Source organism: Halictus rubicundus, chromosome 1 (assembly GCF_050948215.1).
Source record: "Halictus rubicundus isolate RS-2024b chromosome 1, iyHalRubi1_principal, whole genome shotgun sequence".
Lineage (NCBI taxonomy): Eukaryota > Metazoa > Arthropoda > Insecta > Hymenoptera > Halictidae > Halictus > Halictus rubicundus.
The window spans coordinates 7,580,542-7,602,371 of record NC_135149.1 but is presented as its reverse complement, the minus strand read 5'-3'; the positions used below and the strand labels follow the sequence as shown (position 1 = coordinate 7,602,371).

Genomic DNA, 21,830 nt, shown 5'->3' with positions numbered 1-21,830 from the left:
ACTTTGCTGAAATGAAAATACAATGAGTTAAATAGAACACGCAACATACACGACAGACAACACAACATGCAATCATGCATAGATAACAATTTACATAAACAATACAATTTCTATGACAATTTCAAACGATTAAGTTGAAGGCGTGCGAATCATTTCTTGAAGTAAAATTCTTGTAATACGCAAATAATCTGAAACAGACTCAATTTTAAATTATTACATGAAAAAAGAATATAAAAAAGAATGACACGTTTGGATAATATAATTGTCCACTCGATGTATATTTCAAACAAACTCGCAAACGAACCGTTTGTGCGCAGCGCTACTCTACAAAATGTACGTCGCACATCTCGAAACAACGCGAGCAATGCATTATTTGCCGCGACGCTAATTTATTAAATTCTATATATGGAAAACTCCCGTGCATTTTCGTTTCTTTTTACGCAATTCTAAATGGACCCGCGACGGCAGCCGTTTGAATTTATGGTGAGGAAGCCAAGCCGAATGATCGTTTCGCAACGCTAATCTATAAATAATAAATAATAAATATGTCGAAACAAATGCGAGCAGTGCATTATTTTCCGCGACGCTAATTTATTAAATTCGATATGGAAAACTCCCGTGCACTTTAATTTCTTTGTGCCTAATTCTAAAGGAAAAGCAATGGCTGCGAGTGTTCAGAGGCAGCCACACCGGCTGTGAATAATCAGGGGCAGTCGTTTCAAGGTGCCATGCAGCATTTCATTTACCGCAACTCTAAAAGGCGGGACTTTCTATCATTTGTATATTGGAAAACTTTCACATTAAACCGATTCGATTCTGCGAATTCTCACCGTAACACGCGTATTATTACAGATTTGGAAATTGCAAAATCAGTTTTGCATGGTGCAATGAACACTAAATTCCATCGACAAAGCTAGCACACTTTCAACGTAAAGATACCACGTCTTTTACCTTACGGGCCGACGCACAGTGCGGACAAATGGCCTATTTTTGGGCACTTCTCTAAATTTGGTTATTAATATATACATATATAGGTACTTCTTTTTTATCTAAATAATGCCCAACTCTGCTTTCACTGTACTTTTCAATACTGGGCATTTAAATAATAATAGAAGCAGGCACGTGGACGGTGGTACAGTTTGTCGCCGATGGCAGTGTTGAGGCAGTGCCAACAAATTGGATCGAGGAAAATAATTGTTATTCGCCACCGCTCCAACAAAACCGTTTGGTGAAGGCTATAAAGCAATTGGAACCCTCGTAGTAAGTCGTGGTCCCAACACGAAGTGAACATTTTTGGGAATGGTACTTTCAGCATGTTAAAATTATTATGCACCATACATGTGCAATTAAAAGAATAACTATTTGTAATGCTCCTAGATCAGGGCTGCTTAACTTCTTTTCCGCCCGAGCCACACGACGCTCCCACCATTCGCCAATACCCACTCCATACATTCCCCCTCTACAGTCTCTTCGGAATGAAAGCAAAATCGATTGAAAACAAAATTATGAACAAATGCCGAAAAATCTTGTTGTTTCATTCAGCCGCGTTTTCAACGTCCATCGCGTAGAGAGAAACGTTAGCGAAACGGAGCGCGGCAGAATGAGACACAGCTACGACTCTCCTTTCCCCTGTGACTGCCTAGCTTGTAGAAGGGTGTCGTATACAGTGGGGGTTGCTTGTCGAAAGAGGCGGATAGGGCAAATACCAGACTGCCATCAGCAGCCCTGTTCTAGATAATTACACGACAGGTAGGAGAAAATCGGAAACTGCAGAGGATACCAGCGATTTACAGTCGGAGGTGGAATTGAGGATGCACAAAAGAAAATGGATCGAACGGAGATTATCCAGCAAAAGTAATAAAATCCCCTCCGATGAGGAGACTATTTTATTTTCTTCTCCAGAATTGAAAAATCAGAGGAAGATGGGTATATAAATACAAAAGGAAGCATCCTATAAAACATTAAATATTACATTCATAGTTATACATCATTCATTTTCTGTAATAGTATATCTTTTTAATCCAAATATATTTTATTTTCAGTTGCTTCAGAATCGATTAAAGACGAGTTCCTCGAGATAGAAACTTCTATTGGTTCCAATGATCAATGTAATATTGGTAAGTTAAGGAAAATATTTACGAGATAAATAAGTTCGCTTAAAAAAAAAATAATATCTAACTAATAATCAATAGAAAAGCAAGCTGAACATACTTGCTGCAAGGGGTGTACGAGCAGAGACGCCACACTACAGAACATTTTGAAGCAGAACCACTTGATAAGGGTTATGTTGACAGACGTTCTTAAAGAATTACGAGAACTGAAGCAGAACACCACAAAAAAAGCAGAAGGTCCAAAAATATCATTTTTAAATAAATTCCCGGGGTTAAAATTCCCTCTAAACATAGCAGATGATGTCATAGAATTTGAAAATATATTGAATAGGAACGAAGAATTTGAAGATGGAGTAAGTAAAATAAATTGATGTAATAAATACACTTAAAATAACTGAAATTGATCCTCCATTTCCATTCAGTTAACAGAACGTAATGTTAATAACTTTTTATTTTAGGTTAATGAATTGTACAAAATGGGAGGCGACAATGGTTACCAATTTGTAAGAAGGGTACTCGGAACGCTCCTTACCGATAATTTGGCGATGGAGTACAGCTGGTTGGGGAGAAAAGGAAAGAAGAGCTTTCACAAATTAAACATCGCGAACCTCGTAATTCGTAAGTAGCACACTTGTTCTTATGTTATTATAATAATGATGATTTATATAAAAATTACTACAAAAAGAAATTCTTATTCCAGATGCTGCAGAAAAGGCAAAAATCGCCGGAAGTAGGAGGGAAACAGAATCCTCAATCCAACTGTGGCTGAAGAGGGCTAAAGACCGGATGGTCCAAACCACAAAAAAATTTTAATTTTAATTTTTTTTATTTTGATTTTAATTGTAATTGTAACTGAAATTGTAATTTTAATTTTTATTATTTTTATTGTAATTTTAATTGTAATTTTTATTTTTAATGGTAATTATTCACAAAAAATTAAATTTAACAATAAAATTAATAGATTTTGAAAAATTAACAATATCAATTTCGTCCTAATATGCAGTTTTACCAAAGAAATTTATCGTACATCGTGATATACACGTGTAGTGAGACATGCCCCGCTTGTCCGCACTGTGCGCCTACCCGAAATAAGGATACATCGCGTCCTTTCTCAGCTCATTGTGACGTTAATTTTCAAGTCTCTATCTTTTTCGAGGGCTAATTTTGATGGGAAAACTTCAAGGAATCTGATCATATTTTTCCAAAATTTGAAAAACCTTGGGCCCTCATCGAAAAAAAACGCAAAAAAAGAATTCGTTTCCGTTTTTCGACATTATAAAGTTAATTATCGAGGTTGAAAAAATTAGGTTACAATAGCCCAGTCCTTTCTGAATAACAAAAAATGTAGCTCGATCAGACAAATAGTTCCTGAGATAAAAATTCGTAAGTTAAGCCAATTTTCGCCAAAATGGGCAAAACTTGCAAACTTCGAAGGCCTGTAATTTTTAAACAAATTCTAAACCGGCAATAATTACTTACCCCTCCCCCCTACTTTCACGTGGACTGCAACATATTTCAATTAGAACAAAATTGCCGATGTTGACGTCAAAAAGTGATCGATTTGGCATGGAATGACCAATATATCATATGAATTTCATTAAGATCGTCGTGTTACACTTGGGTAATGTTCCTTGCAAAATTGTCTCGAAGCGACAACTTTGCCTGACAACGGTCGGGTTTCTCATTTTCTCGACATTATTCCGTATTTCTTCTTGAATCTCAGTGCTTGTAACACGAAATACCATTATCTTCCATCTGTGATTGAAGCTCTGAAAAATTAAAAAATTCTTACGGGAATACATTCTGAAACCAATGCATCCAATTTGACTTATGCAATAAAATCATAACAAGCTCGCAGCTATTTACTCAACATAATTTCTGATTGACGAGATTTTCAAAATCGAAGATAACATCGATTGGCCAGGTCTTACCTCGTGGAGGTTGGCTATCACGAGGCCCACAGGAAGTTAGATGGAACCATTGTTGTGCCGATGCAATTTAAAATGCAAGTTTTATCTGACTCCCTTATTAAATCTATATCGCAATAGCCTTAAAAACTGCTCAGATATTTTATAAAATATCAGATAAATGACCACGATTGTTTCTATTTGTATTTACTTATAATATTTATGTACATGCTGGGAGTATCATTAATCTCAAAGTTTTGCTTCAATAGTACGCTTTTGTTGCCGTTCAAGTTTACTATATTTAATTTTAAGTAAATACAAATAGAAACAGTCGTGGTGGTTTATTTTCGTGTAGGATCATTTATTGAAAAATCACAATGACATCGTGTACACAAAACAAATGCATGATTACTGTTTACCATCAGTGTGCTACTGATCTGTTTACATCACCTCTTACGGATCGCATTTCCATCAGAATCAACGTACAAGTTTCGTCACATACAAATCATAAGAAAATCCTTCCTGATATAAAAAAATAGATGCTTCAATAATCTCATCTCGTTTCATAGATTTCGACAGTATTTTGCCCTCGTATATTTTTTTTTTTGATATTGATAAAATTTATATAAAAATAATCTATGAATACAATCGTTCTTTCTTTTTTGGTAAAATATACTACTATTTTAGTATTATTTTTTTTTGTTTTGTCTCGCGAGCTTCATAGAAAAGGACCGTTTAGAAAACATCATCTAGTTGTTTTAATGCGCAGAATAAATTAAAACAGCCTGTTTTTCGCTTCTTTTGTCTCGGGTTTTGTTGTTCGATAAATGGTACAAAAGTTAATATCTTAGAAAAGATACGTATAAAAGGAAACTGTGAAATGTTAACTACATATCGATTCTTCATCCAGAATTACTGCTAGAATACTATGAATTATATACAAGTATCTGTATATAATTGGACTGTGTTGCATTCTTTTGCAGTTAAAAACATATCGCAAAAATTAAAATAAATATTGATACATAGTCGGGCAGTGTGAAATTGAGACTGCTCTTCGAAACACTATTGGACAATATGTACAAACCCGCCGTGTAAACGGCGTATAAGATACGCGCTGCCTAAAACCATGATCAACAAGAATTCCATTTTGTTAATTGCCTTAACAATTTACATGATCAGTTCAACGAAGATCAGACATCAGTTTGATTCACGTACGATAAATTCGATTATGCTCATGCTCCGTGTAACAGATATAATAAACGATCGGACAAAGTGGTGTCGTAAAAAGAGAATGTAATTGTACCCGTAATATTAACCTTTGCGACATCATTGCCGCATTTCACCCGCAAATACTCTTTCTACCATGAGAGTTATCTCTGAAAACGAGGGGCGCATGATTTCGCCGCAAAATGGAATCTCGAAACACTGTTGACAAGTGTTTCAAACAAATTAGCTGATGCTTTACGAAACACAATTTAAATATTTACACTGTGCTTCGAAACCATCATCTAAATCTCGCCTTCCTTGCCTAGTGCGATGAAGTCATGTACTTCCTCATGTGGGTCATCCTCGTATCAGCTGTCTGGCACCTAAATTAAAAAAGAAATATAATTATAAAAACGAAACAATGTAAAGTATTTTATTAATACTTCGACTGCCATGTCGGTCACATTTGGATGACAGTATTCTTCGACCAAGTTCGAAAATTAATTTGTATTCGAGTAAACTAAATTTTGTAAGAATTTGAAAGATATAGAGGGAAGAGCTAAAGGAGTAATCATTATGAGAAGTTTTGTATTTTGACTTTGTAGGACGCGTGAGGAGTGACTCGACAGTCAAACGTGATCATCAGATTTATTTTCCCTACCTTCCACTGTAACTGGTTTCCAACATTATAAAGTTCTTTCAATGATTCTGATAATTTTCCCGAACCCTCTAACTCTTTATATTTGCGGTACAATTCAAGGGCTGCACGAGCATCTTCCGTTGAATCGTGTGTCTCAGATTGAATCTTTTTTCCCAAAAAGTGCCACGTTAAAAATCGCAACGATACCATACGATGATGAGGCAAATGAAATAATAGTACTGTATCTACTATCTGTTCCGGTGGTACAACTAAATTTATTACCCTGCGAAAATCAAAGAAAATGTTGATTATTTATTTATGGTATATATTTTTTAATTTTAAAAATGATTTTATAAAATAATCACCTAAAATCGTTCTTTAAACCATGACCAACAAAGATTATTCCATTATCCACTAAAAATCGTAACTTCTGGTATGTTGATTTAAGAGTGGTTAAGTGTTTACTGCTAAAATTCGCGTCTAAATCACCTGGTTGGATACCGCTGAATTTTGTTAAGTAATCAACCACTTGTTCTTGAGTGCTTATGTAGTCGTCTATGAAAGGGGTGCCTTCCAAGGGACCATGCCTGTTTGAGAAATTAAATAGGTTAAGAAAACTATACAAATTTAAAAAGTACTGTGTTTATAATCGTACTTTTTTAAAGTGTAGTTAGGGGAAAAGAGAAACGAATGTTTGGGATTCATTTATTAATTAATTGTAGAAGCATGGTCACTCTATATCTTGTCCATATTTACTAGGATAATAAATATTTATTTGTTGACTATGCTCAAAGGCAGCATCTTTTCAAATCTATAAGTTCTTAATAGGAATTAAAATACTTGTTGATATGACTCCTTTTAATTTTGAAACTGCTTAATTTCCATACTCAAGAACAGTAGTTCCAAAATCTATAGTACAACCTATTTATGGAAGAGAATTTTATTTGTAACCTCCACAATTGTCCTCAATATTCAATTTAAAAATTAGTTTCTGAAGAAGCGGCACATTTATCGTCACATTCTTTTGTTGCTCTGTATACAGTTGACCCCTCAGTTATTTATGACAACTCCCAAGGGGCCTTTGGAAAATATACGTTACTATATATTTCTGTTTAATTTTGTTTCAATTGGTTATGATTGATGTTTTCTTTGTATAGTTAATATATTATTTCGCATTTTCTGCTTCTTTATTTACGATAAGAAATGTTTTCCATATTTTAAGAAGTTGAGAAGGGTTGAGAACAGCTGGATTAGGTATTCAGGAAAGTATTCAGTGTGAAATAATAAAATATTAACGATGGACAATTGTACATACCCACGTATACAAGTAATTCGCGCAACAGACATGTGACTTGGTTTTATGGTAGACATTTTACCATCACTGCGAAGTTCAGACTCTTCCTGATTTAATGTTACAAATTCTGCGTCAATACCGACCAATTCTCCTAAAACATCAATTCCATTCGCGATCGTTATAGACCCAAAATCACAATCTCAACAAATCTTTTTTAGAAACTATGCTTTTCGAACCTTTTTTCGGCATTTCGTCGGACGTCAAAGGGGTAAATGTAATTCCTCTAGTTCCTCCACTACGTGCAATGCATTTGTCTTCTCCAAACACGTCATATGTAAGGGGGCTAACTAAGGGAGCAGGCTCGGGTGACGGCACAGCTGTGTAATGAAGAACACAGGGAACTTTCCAATCTAAATTCAACCAAACTGCTTCTTGTGGAGTCACCGCTGATATGCTGTAAAAAGAAAATAAATTTGGAATTTAATTTACAACACAAAAATTCTGAAATTCCTAAAAATCATAAGACCAAACTGAAATAAACATTTGGAAAGCTCATATTTTAAAATGTACTATATTTATTTAAGTAAAGGTGATTCATTAAACATATAAACATTTGTACAAGGTGACATTTTTAAATCAGTAGTCCTGAAGATCTCCGAAATTGTTGACAATATCAAGAAATATAGCAAATATAATTTGAGCAAACAATCTATTTGTAGATGAACATGTATAGGACATACAAAGATCAACTGTGCATTTTTCATACAATTTCACACAATCAAATTCTTTCACTTACCAAAAATCATTAAAAATGTACCACTGCGACACTGCACTGCCAGCTGACCTTTTATGATAATTTGGCCCGACTCGGAGCAACGCAACAATGTTCCTCCTGTCCTCGTTACTTTTATCATCTATGTAGCAGATAACAGCACTGAGACTGTACTGCATTTTGCTCACTTTCTCTGGACGCTCGTTAGTCGCGTTTGTGTCATTCCCGTCTCCATTGTTTGCTACTGTAGCGATATGGTTTTCTAAATCCTTTGATTCTGAGTCTGTTGTAGAACTATTTGAATCATGCTGCGTCTTGTCACTCTGACCATTTTCTATCACTGTCTCTTTTTTACGTTTACTACTTTCAGCGGTGTCGTTCTTTGGAGTACTAATTTTTTCTATGCTTAGTTCACCATTACTTTTTAAGGAAATTTCAATATTGTGTGGAATCCAAGAATGCGAATAATATAAGTGACTAGGTGGAGTTGCAATCAGCGTTGCAGTCGTTGTAGGAGGTGTAACAGGTGATGTTGATGCATTTTCTATGAGAAAGATTAAATACTTGCTGCAGATAGTTTAGTCGTAATAAAATCATTTCTAAGTTCAATAAGCGTACCTGAATCTCTACCCACGTGCCTAAATCTACAACCAATTCGGGTGCAATTGTTACCGTACCTACAAGGCTTCACAGTAACAGGGACAGGACTTGAGGATGGACTACTCTCTTTTCCACTTAATACTTTTTGAACAACGATATCCATTTGAGTTTGCCAGAACGATTTGTCCTAAAACAATACCGACTTAAAATACCTAAGCATAATTATATTGTTTATATTTAATTGTAGTACTTTACAAGGTGCAATCATTAACACTTTAGCTACCAGCAGTCTATTAGCAGGCTCTTTAGTGATATACTGAAAAGAAGATTGATAATCTCTTAAATAATAATCTCGAAAGAGATTATGAACTACCGGTAAATAAAATGTTAAATGATCATAATATCAGAAAGAGGATTCCGCAAAAACATTTTAAGAAAAGTAGTAATAGTTTCTTAGTTCAAATTAAGGCGGTATCCTAGTCTAGAAAATGTTTAAAATCAATTTCTCGAAACCATACGCCAAGTTTCCAAAATTGAGGGTGCTATAGTGATTTGAAATTTTAGTAGCACATTCAGAGGATCTGAAAATCGCATTTTTAAAAATTTAAAATTTATAATATCGCATTCTAGTCTAAAGCAACCCCTTAATCGAAAGTAATGTATATTTTATGCGTTTCTGTATATTCTGCTGGTAAAAACATTCATTCTGCTTTTTAATTTTAGGATGTATGTACAAGTTTGTGGAAGCGACGTCACTAAGAGGTCGCCACAGAAGGCAGAGGGGGAGGGGGTAGGGGAGTGCAAAGAGATGGTGGGGATACTTAAGGGATTGATAGAGGAGGCGAAGAGTTTAAGGGACGCACTATGGAAGGATAGAGAAGCGGGGAGGAAGTTGATTGAAGATTGGGGGAGGGAAACGGAGAGGTGGAGGGAAGAGAGGAGGGAGGAGGTAGCAAACAGGGAGAAGACGTGGAAATGGTTGGAGAGCATTGAGGGAAGGGTGACAAAGGTAGAGGGGAGGATGGAGGAGATGGGGCGAGGAGAGGGGGTGAGGAGGGGGAGTGAGGAAGTAGACAAGAGGATGGACAGGTTGGAGGGAAAAATGAAGAAGGTAGAGGAATGGATGGGGAATGAGGGAAGGGGAGAGAAAGAAGGGCAAAAGGAAAGGGGAGAAGAGACAAGTGGGGATCGGGAAAGGGAGGAGAATAGGAGAAGATTAAGGAGGCTTGAAGTCAAGCATGATAAGAGTGAAAGAGAGATGAAGAGGAATAATGTGGTAGTTAGGAGATTGAAAGTGGAGGGCAAAGAATTAGAAGGGGAGATCAGGAGGCTTTGGGAGAAGATGGAACTGGGTGTCGAGGGAATAAAGGAGGTAAGGAAGATAGGAAAGGTGGGGAATGATGGTAGAGGGATGGTTTTGGTGAGAATGGAGGGTAGAGAATTTAAAAGGAAGGTAATGGAGGGGAAGAAAAAACTTAGGGGGTTAGTCGAAAGGATAGATGACGATCTGACGGAAGAGGAGAGGAGAGCGAGATGGAAGATAGAAAGGGAAGCGGAGATGGAAAGGAGAGAGGGAAGGTACGTACAGATAGGGTACATGAAAATGTGGGTGAACGGGAAAATGAAGAGATGGGACGAGATAGAGGAAAAATGGATGGAGGAGCAGGGAGGGCAATAGGGATGGAAGCAGGAGGGAGACACAACAGAAGGGAGGGGGAAGAGGGAGAGAAGGAGAACAGGGTTGAAGGTGGGGTTCTGGAATGTGGCGGGGCTGATGAATAAGGATGAGGAGTTTTGGAAGGGGTTGGTAGAATGGGATGTGATAACGATGATGGAGACGTGGGTGGAAGAGAAGGGATGGAGTAGGATAAGGGAAAAGATGTCGAGGGAATTCAACTGGGAGATGCAGTGGGCAAGGAGAGAGGAAAAGAAGGGGAGAGCGATAGGGGGTATGGCGATGGGGGTGAGGAAAGGACTGGATAGAGAAGGAGGGAGGGCTGAAGGGAAGGAGGGGCTGATGACGGCAAGAATTAAGCTGGGGATGAGTTGGTGGAGGGTGATAGGGGTGTACATTAATAGGGATCTGGACAAGAAACTGGAAGATTTAGGGGACTGGACAGAGGGGAGAGAGAGAGGAACAAAGGTGTTGATAGGGGGGGACTTCAATGCGAGAACGGGGCGAGAAGGAGGGGAAGTGGTTGAGGAAGAGGAAGGAGGGGGAAGAGAAAGCAGGAGATCCAAAGACGGGAAAGTGAATGCGGAAGGGAGGAGGCTCTGTGAATATCTGGGAGAGAGGGGGTGGGGGATTCTAAATGGAAATACGAGGGGGGATGAGGAAGGAGAGTGGACTTTCATGGGGGGAAGAGGGAACTCGGTGGTGGACTACATACTAGGAAATGAGGAAACAAGGGAGGGGGTGGAGTGGATGGAAGTTGGGGACAAAATAGACTCAGACCACGCACCAGTGACAGTAGGGATTAAGGGAGAGAGGAGGGAAAGAAGAAGGAAGGAAGGGGCTGGGAAGGGGGTGAAAATAGGGAACTGGTCGGAGGAAGGGATAAGGGCTTTTAGGGAAAGATTTGGGGGGAGAAGAGAGGAGGAAGTAGGAGGGGTAGAAGAAGACTGGACAGGGTTAAAGGAGAACATTAAAGAAGCACTAGGGGAGGTAGGGAAGAGAGAAATAGGGAAAAGGAGAGGATGGTGGGACGAGGAATGTAGAGAGGAAAAAAGGAAGGTGAGGGAGGAAATGAGGAGATGGAGGAAGAAGGGGGGAGAGGGCGAGATGTACAGGGAAAGCAGAAAGAGGTACAGGCTGCTGTGTGAGGAGAAGAAGAAGGAGGAGAGAACGAAATGGGAAAGGGAACTGGAGGGGGTGAAGACGGAGAAGCAGGTATGGCAGGTGGTAAACAGGGAAAGAAAGAAAAGAGCTTGGATAGACGAAGGAATAAAGATGGAAGAATGGAATGAGCATTTCAGGGGGCTGTTGGGTGGGGTGGAACAGAGGGCAAGGGTGGGAGAGGTAACAAGAAGAAGGCGGGACAGTGAAAGGGAAATAGAAATAGGGGAGGTAAAGAGGGTTATAAAGGGGCTGAAGGAGAAGAAAGCGGCGGGTGGGGACGGAATAGGGAACGAGGTTTGGAAATATGGAGGGAACGAGGTGGAAATGTGGTTGTGGAGGGTATGCAATAGGGTGTGGAGGGGAGAGGGTTGGGTGGAGGAGTGGTCGGAAGGGACAGTTATACCCATTGCGAAGAAGAGAAATAGCAGAAAGGTGGAAGACTACAGGGGGGTTACGCTGTTACAAACAGCGTATAAGGTGTACGCAGCAATCCTGGCGGAGAGGTTAAGGGAGGAAGTGGAGGGGAAAGGCATGTTACCGGCGAGTCAGACGGGGTTCAGGAAGGGGGTGGGGTGCGTAGATAATATATACGTGCTCAATTATCTCCTAAACAGGCAGGTGAGAAGGAAGGAAAGGAAGATGGTGATCTTCTTTGTAGACCTGAAGGCGGCATTCGACGCGGTGGACAGGGAAATATTGGTGAAAGCCTTAAGAGAAAGGGGAGTAAGGGAGGGGCTGGTTGTGAGATGTGAGGAGATATTGAGGGAGACGAGGAGTAAAGTTAGGGTGGGAGGGGAGGAGGGGGCAAGTTTTTGGACGATAAGGGGGGTGAGGCAGGGGTGCCCGCTGAGCCCGTTGCTATTCACACTGATGCTGGCGGATATGGACGAAGTGCTGGAGAAGGGAGGATGGGGGGGTGTAAAATTAGGGGAGAGGAAAATCTTTACGCTGGCGTACGCGGATGATGTAGCTATGATGGCGGAGGATGAGGAGGGCATGAGGGGTATGATGAGGGGTTTGGAGAGATACCTGGAAGAAAGGAAGCTACAACTGAATGTGGAAAAGTCGAAGATGATGAGGTGCAGAAGGGGTGGGGGCAGGTGGAAAAAGGTCATATGGAGGTGGAAGGGCAAGGTGCTGGAGGAGGTGGCAGAATTTAAGTACCTGGGGTACGTGGTTATGAGGGACGGGGGACAGAGGAAGCACGTGGAGGATAGAATTAGGAAGGGGGCAGCGATAATGGGGCAAGTATGGGGGATTGGGAAGAGGAGGTTTGGTAAAGACTGGGGAAGGAGAATTTGGTTATTCGACAGGTTGGTGTGGTCGGTTATCAGCTACGGGGTGGAAATTTGGGGTTGGAAGGAATGGGAAGGTATAGAAAGACTGCAAGAGAGGTTTCTGAGATGGGTGCTAGGGGTAGAGAGGTGCACGCCGGGATACATGATAAGGGAAGAGTTGCAGAGGGAGCTGTTGAGAGGGAGGGCGGGGTTAAGGGCATGGGGTTACGAGAAGAAGCTGCGGGAGGGAAGAGGGGGGGAGTTAGCAAGGACGTGCTTAGAACAGGTAAGAGGCAGGGGTAGAAGGGGAGGGGAGGTAGAGGGGTGGGAGAATGAGAGAAGACGTTTCTGGGGAGAGAGAGGCTGGTCAGCAGAGGAGACAGAGGTGATGATGGAGGAGAGGATAGAGGTAGTGAGCGAAGAGTTAATAAAGAGGGAAAGGAGGAAGCAGCAGGAGGAGAGATGGGAAAAGATAAGGAGAGCGAGATACAATGTGTGGTATGGGAGGGTCAAGGGAGAGGGGATACCAGGATATTTGAGGAAAGGGTGGGGAGAGAGTAGGTGGCAAAGAGTAGCTAGATTTAGGTTGGGTAATGAGATGAGGGGTGGAAGGTACTGGATGAAAGAAGAGGAGAGAAGGTGTAGGGTCTGTGGGTGGGAGATGGAAACGTGGGAGCATGTGTGGGAACTGTGCTGGGGAGGGGATGAGGGAAGGGGGTGGCAGGATAGGGTAGGGGAGGTGCTAGGAGATGAAGGAGAGGGAGAGGAGTGGATGAGGAGGTTAGAGGAGTGGAGGGAAGGTACGGAGGGAAGAGGCGCGGGGGGGGGGGGGGGGGAGCAAGGTATGAATGATTAAGAATGGAAAGAGTGAGTGCAGCCGGAAGAGGAGGTCCAGGGGGGAGGGAAAGGATGGGGGAGTGGTAGAGGAGGGGGGGAGTGGAGATGGTATGAATGTGTGTGTGAGAGGAAAATTGGGAATGTGGAATGTGGAGTAAACAAGAGTAAGAACTCTCTCTCTCTCTCGTATGGATTAGAATTAAGTTAAGTTAAGGTACGTTAAGTTAAGTTTAAGTTTAGTAAATTAAGATAAGTTAAGATAAGTTAGGTTAACTTAGGTTAAGCATAGTCTAAGCTTTAGGTTAAGAGTTAGGTAAGAGAAGAGAGGAGGAAAGAATTGTAACCCCTAGGGGAACAATAAATGATACTAACTAACTACAAGTTTGTGTTCTATGTACCTGTTGTGTATCTAAACCACAGTTCAGTGCCAATATTTGAGGTAGTTTAGTCAACTGTCGAGATTGGAGAGTGGGTGTAAATTTTTGACAATTGTCACACCATGCAGGTGTAATTTTCTCGGGTCTTAAACTGCGGGCAAGAACACTTGTAAACGGAACCTCCTCAGCTACAAAAAAGGTAAAATTCGTTCGTTTAATGCACGAGAATAGTGTTCGACACGCATAGGATACGCATAGCTTAAATATTGTCTTACAAGGGTGTGTTAATTCCGGATAAACTAAGTTACACAGCAACATGATCGAATGTTTGGTAGCTTCTTGCCTACATTTGAGACAACGATGTATGTGCATTTGTTCGGATCCGAACAGACGACTGATCTCTGTCTCCTCGTCTCGCACTTCGTTTTCTTCGATAGATTTTTTGTCGTTCTTGTCTACCCGCAATAAAGATCAATTTAAAACATGAACGAAGCGATCTTAATAATAATTAGTTATGTACCAATTAAAAAAATATGTAAAATCATTTCTATTTTTTGTTTGATAACTCATCTAGTAGAATTCTGTTGAATACAATTGTATATTATTTGTGCTACGAATTTAATCCTTACCACTCCAAGCTTTCCTTGACGAGTAATAAGGATTAATATTAAATATTTAATGGAATAATATACGTTCAAAAGCTTAGAGTAGATACTAATTATACGTAACTAATACGGGACAGTCTGCATTTAACAATTTAGATTAATTTCACTTAAGTATTTTTCTTATCACAATATGCGTATCACCCTCATTGGACGATACAAAACAAAGAATTAGAAATTGTTTTAGATCTAAAAATACCGTTGATACTTATTTTTACAAATAGATCATGCAATTGTGGAAAGCAATGTCTTCCTTTCCTATAAAAAAAAGGATCGAATGAAAATCATAAAAAATGGCATCGAGCAAGTAACGGGAGAACGCTATTTTTATGAAGCATAAACAAACAAAAAAAAAAGGAAACAGGTATAATATCCTAAGAATATAGCAAAGTAGGATATTTAAAACAAAACAGTATTCATGAGTGAAAAAACATAAAAAAAGATTAACATAATTGTCATTAATATTCTTGGGATATATTGCCAAGTATGTGCAAACGTATGGTCGGATACAAAATGAAAAATAAACACAAAGAGTGCCCAATGTGAAGGTTACACATGAATTGTGTTTACCTTTCGACGTGATCCACATATATTTACCATCCTCCTCTTGCCTTCTCCTCTTTTTCCGTTCTTCATCGTGACTTCTATACCGTGAACCGATGTCCTGCAAGATGCTAGGGAAGTCTTGCTCATTATAAACGAACGGAGGATACTTCGGACCAGATTTAAGACGGGCGGCTTCCTCTTCCTCTTGTTGCCGTTTTTTTGTCTCCAGAACCTCATAATGAATTTGATGCAATATAAACCTATTCCAGCTCTGAAAAGAAAGTTAAAGTAATTAGTAAACACCTGGCCCACCTGCAATCAGGAGCGCTGTGCGAGAACCCAAAAATGTTGAGCCGGGACGGGTCCTCGAACATTTCGAGATGGGTTCTCGACCCATCCTGGCCATCAGGTACCCGATATTTTCGAGTTCTCGCACGCCTTTAGTGATCAGTACAGCAAGGTTTAATCAATTGACTTGAAGAATGCTACAACTGTATATCTTGTATCATACTTGTATCAATCGTATCAAGTTAGTTTTCCTTTTGGTTTCAGGATGCAGGTCGCTCAATATAAGTCCCAATGCAGCTGCTTCAGGAACAGTCCTAAAAGCTCTAAGGAAATTCGCAGCCTGGCAAGGTAATCCTCGAGATATATCCAACATATGAAACAAAAATCCCAATTCGCAAGAGAGGCAGAATTCTCTTTGGCATGAGTGCGAGAGCAACGCTATTCTCACAGGCTCGCAATAGTAAAGTAACTGAAAAATGCACAAATTGTATTTTTCTTGAACAGATAAAAGAAAGACACCTGGAAATTATCTTACCTGTAGCATAGCATTACAATAACTGTTGGGAAGTGTAGCTTCCAGGCCGCAGAAACTGGTACAATTATACTGATCGAAATCGAACTCGTCGTAACCAAGGCGTGAGTATTTCACCTCGATTTTACGATATCGCTTAGGTATGGCCACAAACGTACCATCGTCGGTTTTACAGCGTGAATCCCCCGCGAATAGCTTCGCAACTACGCCACGTCGTTTTTCCAAATTGTAAGGTATCTGCAAAAGAGGTATTATTTATTTTTCTTTAATTAGTCAAATGTCTTTTTTCGGGACGGCTTTGTACGCGCGATACAAGCTGCAAAATTCAGCGTGTCGTTGTCAACATAATTTGGGCCGTGAAAAAATAAATAATACCTATTAAAACACGCGAGGGACCGAGAGCCAATAAGTTAGGCTTATGTTTGTGTCGTACAATTTTTATTTCATTCAAATACAACTGTTGTCGATTATACATTCTTTGAGAAATATATGTATATGTATATGTATATGTATACATATATATATATTCTACAAACAATAAGCGTAATAAGGTTATTGGGCACAAACCATTAAACGGGAACAAACAAAATGCATCAGTTACAAACACATTGTGTTTGAAGGCAGGGTCTAGAAAGGCAGAAGAATGTTTTTTACACTGAAGTACAGGGCTTTGAAATTGTACACATCGATATGAAATATTGATATTTTTCATTGTTTCAAAGTTGCTTTTAAAAATATTGTTCTCTCTGAATAGACGCTGTTTTTAACAATAAAATATCCTCGACTTGTATCTCGCAACACCCTCCATTGCGAAATTAACCCTCCATTACCTGCCGTTTTTCTTTAATTTGAACTCCTTAATGCAAAAGTCAAAAATTATTTTTAATTCAAATTGTTCTAGAATTAGATCAACACAGTAAATACAACAGTATTGCAAATTATCCGGTAAACGACATTTACTGCAATTTTGAAGCACATTTATTCTTTCTTTAAATGAATACATTGTTATTTATATAGATACAGAGTAAAAAAAAATTAAGGCAATTGCAATCACTGTTCCTTAATGATTGCATTCTCACACAGCCATCAAGGTGCTATTACTACAAAACATAAAATTTGATATTGCGTTGCTTATTTTATTCATACTTAAATTTAAAAATACTCGAAATTAATTCTAAGAAACTCCTTATGATTCAAGGAAGATTATAGACTTACAAGTACATATATCCTAATAAGAACTTATAGTTTTATATTTTTATCACTTTAGTGGCAGAAATGAGATCAGGTAAATGTAATGAACTGGTATTCGGATATTTTTCTGTTCCCTTCTCTGAAGATATTAATATCAGAACAACAGAATTTAGGAACTAAAAGAAACGTAAAGAATATTGTAAAAATATATCCGTACATGCGTTCACTGTCTCATTAAGGTCTTTTTCTCTCATGCATTACTGTAGAGGAAATTAATTGGTATACTTGTTGGACTAGTTACGAAAATATATCACGTTTCTTTAACGTTGTTTATGGACTACAATATTTATCACGAAACGTTATCAGTCTTAATCACGTTATATTATCTTGTTTCCTCTACAAAATAAAAGTTTCAATCATATTGAGCTCGATATTTTGTCATGTGTAATTTACTGTTCTGATTCATTGCAATGGTTAATACTAACATTACATCACCAAAGCAACAATGAAGTTATGGATAGAGTCTACCTGCAGGTATTCATGTAGTTAATATTGTCTTTCAAGATTGATTCAATTAATACATTACATGTGTGAGCATAATACATAGTATATGAAAAGAAAAAACAAAACAACGTTCTCCGAGAATAACTTGAACAGTTCAAATTTAAAGACAAGTAGATGCTCACAACTTTCAACAGGAATAAAGTTGTTGTGTGACCTCTCTTTGTCTATGGTATAACTATAAACATCAAGAGTGTAATACGGAATTTATCTTACATAATTATGATTGGAAATTATGGACAAATACTAGAGGAAGGGAAACATGGGACATTTGGATTTTAAGAGAGTTTTATGTAAGCTGGAGAAGAATACTGTAGTAGAGTGGGAGAATATTGTTTCCTCACTTGATTTCTGCGAAATGCCTGAGGATTTGGAGCATAACCTATTGTTCCTTGCATTTTCATTGTGCGTAAAATTTCAGGGTCAATTGGCGGTGTTTTCCTGTGAAGCATACAAACAAAATCTAATTAGTCTCTTAATTTTATTTGACTGTATTTCAGCTCTATTAACCTGTTAATAGGGAAGTTCATCTATTTAGAATGTACAATTATCTCATAATGTTATAGTAAGCATTTTTTAATGACCTGGTACTTTGCTATTCCCAATTAACAGGTTAAATGTGTGTAATCCAACATCTATCAATTATAGTAACATACCTATAAACTTTTTTTAAGTATTCATCTGACCAATCACTCAACAAGGGATGTCCAGTATAGACAATAGGTATTGTACTTAATGGTGTAACATCATCGTCAAATGGTATATAAACAGAATGAATTGATTCAGCTGGATCAGCAAACTCTGTTGTGCTAAATACATCAAAGCATTCAGATCTTTTACTACCTTTCTCTTTTGAATTTGCAATTGTTTTACTGTTTTTATTGCGATATAAATTACTAACCGAGAGAAAGTATTAAACTGTGGTTCTGGTGTGTTTGTAGACATAAGATGTATGGAACCTGCTGCATCTCCAAAGCAAAGGCATTGGGATGTGGAGGATACATCGAATGATAAAATCATAGCACCACCAGTAGCAACCTTCCAATACAAAACGTTTGTGTGTAAAAAGTATGACTGGTGATTTGGTTTCAACAACAAATTTTGCATAAATTTACCTGATATAGACATGTCACGGATGGTTGTACATTTGCATAAATAGTATCTAGAAGTTGCATTTGTCCCAATGGCGATACAACAGCTAAACGGCTTGAGTAACTGGGTAGGAACTTTAATAAAAGGGGATACACCAGAGTGGTAACAGGACTTAATGCTCGCATTTGTCTCAGGTCATACGCCATTAAGAAACGATCTACTGAGAGGCCCTGACGACTAAAGCCACAGATTTAATGAATACAGTATACTAGTTTAAATATAACGCATTTAATTATTTTAAATCCCTTAATTCTTTGGCTGATTCGTTTCTTACCTATTACTGAAACCACAGGTAACAAGGTAATTCCCTTGTACATCGAAATCACTAAGAGATCCGCTATGAGTATCGAAAGTGTGTTCTACTGATAATGTATTTGGATCCCTGAGATCAATTCTTCCAGCAGGATTACCGGCACATATAAGTCTACTATGCTGTCTTAAAATTGCACAACCACTTTCCCCTACATTTACCTATAAATGCAAGAAAATTATACTATAAATACACAAGCATGAAGCAGTGGAACTTTAATCATTTTCTTAGACACTCACTACACCAGTCTCTTTCCCTCTAGTAAGATTAAAATCAATTATTTTATCCTGATGTCCCCCCATTAGTAATCTTGTAGGAGAAATTTGGAGCATGCATTGCATGTCTATCATATTCGATGACCTATAACATTATTTATACTTACAAAATTAATTCAATCTTATATATAGTATACAGTTTGAGCTTAACATACGTGTGAGTAAATATTGGTATGCCTCTTCGTAATTGACATCTTAACGAACCCTGTGTTAAAATTAAGATACCTTCATCTAATGGATGAATGTGTCGAACTTCATGTGCAGCGTGCACTTGAAAAGAGGTATACTTTTGTAAATCAGACCCATAATAAGATGTTACATGACCCTAAAAAATTTTACACTGTGTGATAAATGAAAAATTTAAGATGGAATCCCTCAAGTTATAGAGTTTGACTGTATTAACCCATATGCATCTGTAAGGGAAAAAATAAGCACACGACCACTGTTCCTGGTCAACAAGCATGGAATAATCCATGTATTTAACTATCAATTGAGCATCTCGAATTTTTGGACTTGCTCGCCTAGGTAGAGCTGCGATGCAAATGAGTTAAATTGTTTTTGAATTGAGTTACATGCATCCATAATAATAATTATTGTACCCCTTGATTCCCCATCCACATAAGCTCCTCGACAGTGTCAAAAGTAACAGTTGAAACTCCGAACCTATCCCCTCCATCAGCAAGTAAGGTACGAGTTTCATTGAACTCAGCCCCAGCAAAATCTTCTCCAAACTGTTCAGTCGCAGGTACATATTCTTCAGTGGATAATACATAATTCGTTTCTTCCCCTGTAATAAAATACATAAAAGTTGACCAACAAAATCCTGCGCACTGGTAGCCATTAAGACTATTGCTCACTTAACAGCACTACAAATGAATGATACCAGACCAATGTCAACGCGTTTACATTATTATATGCATCGGCAGTTTCTGCGAAGACTATGAGTGAAGTAGCGCTATAAATCAATTCAGCACTCTCGCAAGTTTAGAAGTAAATCGGGTTTATCCCTAATCAGGAAAATCCCCATGTTATGAGATAGTAAACGTAGTTCAAATGCGAATGCATTCATGTATCCACTGCAGCACAGCATCAATACTTCTCTTTTTTCGCTTTACCTTCTTTCGGTAGGAATAAATATGTTGACATTGGTCCAGTGTTGCTGAACGAGTGACAACCTTCAACCGTACGTTTTAATGTAACTTGCGATAACATATTAGCATTACGCATAGGTTACTATAAAGGTCAACAATCTTGTCATAACTTAAAAAACTCTCATATCCCCTACAAAACAGTGAAATTTCACTACGTCAACAATAATCAAATTTTCCAATTACATGAAACTCTAAAATATGTGATTCAACGATCAGCTGACCTGTATCAAAATGAAATGCCTGAAAACAATAGAAGGACAGATAGCAGTCAATAACAATTTGTTGAATCGACAGATAAGAATTGACAAGAGCTGACGTATCATGACATAGATATAGATAAGGTGTTTACGAAAGAGTTTGAAGTATCGATCATCGAAATATCAATAGTTTATACAGACTATCGCGATATTTCGTATCGAAAATATTGGAAGAATTTTTGTTTCGAATTCTATTCATCTGTGGCAGTGGGACGCTAGATCGCGCACCATGATCAAAGCGTCGGGTGTCACGGAGCGAACGGGTTTCGCGCCTCGCTAAGTCTTCGAGTTTGCAATTGGATACAGTTTGGCACGGTGCGAAAATTCTTGGCGCCTTCGCGAGAAAGAAGGATCGTTCGAACGGGGTACAAGAGAGTACTTACAAAGCAGTTCTTGCTCGTCACCGCCGCTCTCGGCCGTGGCCTCTACGGACGGGTCGTAGTGGCCCAAAACCGGGTAGTCCATAATATTCCCGTCTTCAGGCTGTTCGTTTTTCAAAACATCGAATTGCCATCGGCGCGAAGATAGCCGTAGAATTGCCGTCCCGACGATCGTTCTCTTTTCATAGCACACTTTCAGACACGCACACGCACAAAGCCACGCACCTTAGTCGCCTTGGCAACTGTGCAACAAGCGAAACACTTCGCCACCGATATTCCCGGTTTCAACAGCACTGCACGATCGAAATGATAGAAACCGGGCGATACGCAACGCTACCGGAACTTTTTTATCACGATGGAAGAACTGACCCGGTCATCGAGACACCTTTAATTCATGATTCCACTTTTCTGCGCGTTTCACCCGTGTAAGGTTGTAACACGGCCTTCAAGGTGGCGACATCTGCTCTTGCCGCGTTTGCCAGTCAGGCCAATGGCAAGGACAAGAAACTCACTAGATGACTGGTCGCACTGTGCACCGTACGCGCGAAACCCATCGAGAATTTGCGACTGATTTAAATAAATCATTTAATAGCTTTTCTTGAGTGAGATTTGTGTAGTGTATTAAGTATCGATCAATTCACCGGTGTAGACAGCGTAATTGCTAG

General features: G+C 38.8%; 2 protein-coding genes across 4 annotated transcripts; one reads left to right on the top strand and one right to left on the bottom strand.

The window, feature by feature from the left end:
* The first annotated feature begins 1,625 nt into the window (after positions 1-1,625).
* Positions 1,626-3,075, top strand: LOC143353354 (uncharacterized). Of its 2 annotated transcripts, none has more exons than XM_076786645.1 (5): positions 1,626-1,926; positions 2,043-2,117; positions 2,193-2,464; positions 2,570-2,729; positions 2,812-3,075. In XM_076786645.1, exons 1-5 carry the CDS (start codon positions 1,812-1,814, stop codon positions 2,922-2,924), a joined length of 735 nt encoding a protein of 244 aa, XP_076642760.1. In that variant the 5' UTR covers positions 1,626-1,811; the 3' UTR covers positions 2,925-3,075. The 2 variants fall into 2 exon arrangements, with proteins under 2 accessions (XP_076642760.1, XP_076642847.1); XM_076786732.1 differs by having other exon boundaries at positions 1,628-1,854; positions 2,812-3,074.
* A 1,288-nt stretch (positions 3,076-4,363) lies between these two features.
* Positions 4,364-21,683, bottom strand: Pan2 (PAN2-PAN3 deadenylation complex catalytic subunit PAN2). Of its 2 annotated transcripts, none has more exons than XM_076786523.1 (21): positions 21,169-21,683; positions 19,977-20,164; positions 19,533-19,702; positions 19,342-19,462; positions 19,067-19,263; positions 18,756-18,969; positions 18,542-18,678; positions 18,297-18,449; positions 17,985-18,081; positions 15,892-16,125; positions 15,580-15,825; positions 15,093-15,339; positions 14,136-14,315; positions 13,882-14,048; positions 8,549-8,717; positions 7,955-8,474; positions 7,395-7,612; positions 7,180-7,309; positions 6,230-6,451; positions 5,886-6,147; positions 4,364-5,607 (listed from the first exon to the last, which is right to left on the bottom strand). In XM_076786523.1, the coding sequence occupies exons 1-21, from the start codon at positions 21,248-21,250 to the stop codon at positions 5,593-5,595; spliced, it is 3,969 nt and encodes a 1,322-aa protein (XP_076642638.1). In that variant the 5' UTR covers positions 21,251-21,683; the 3' UTR covers positions 4,364-5,592. The 2 variants fall into 2 exon arrangements, with proteins under 2 accessions (XP_076642638.1, XP_076642647.1); XM_076786532.1 differs by having other exon boundaries at positions 15,120-15,339.
* Between the last annotated feature and the right edge of the window lie 147 nt (positions 21,684-21,830).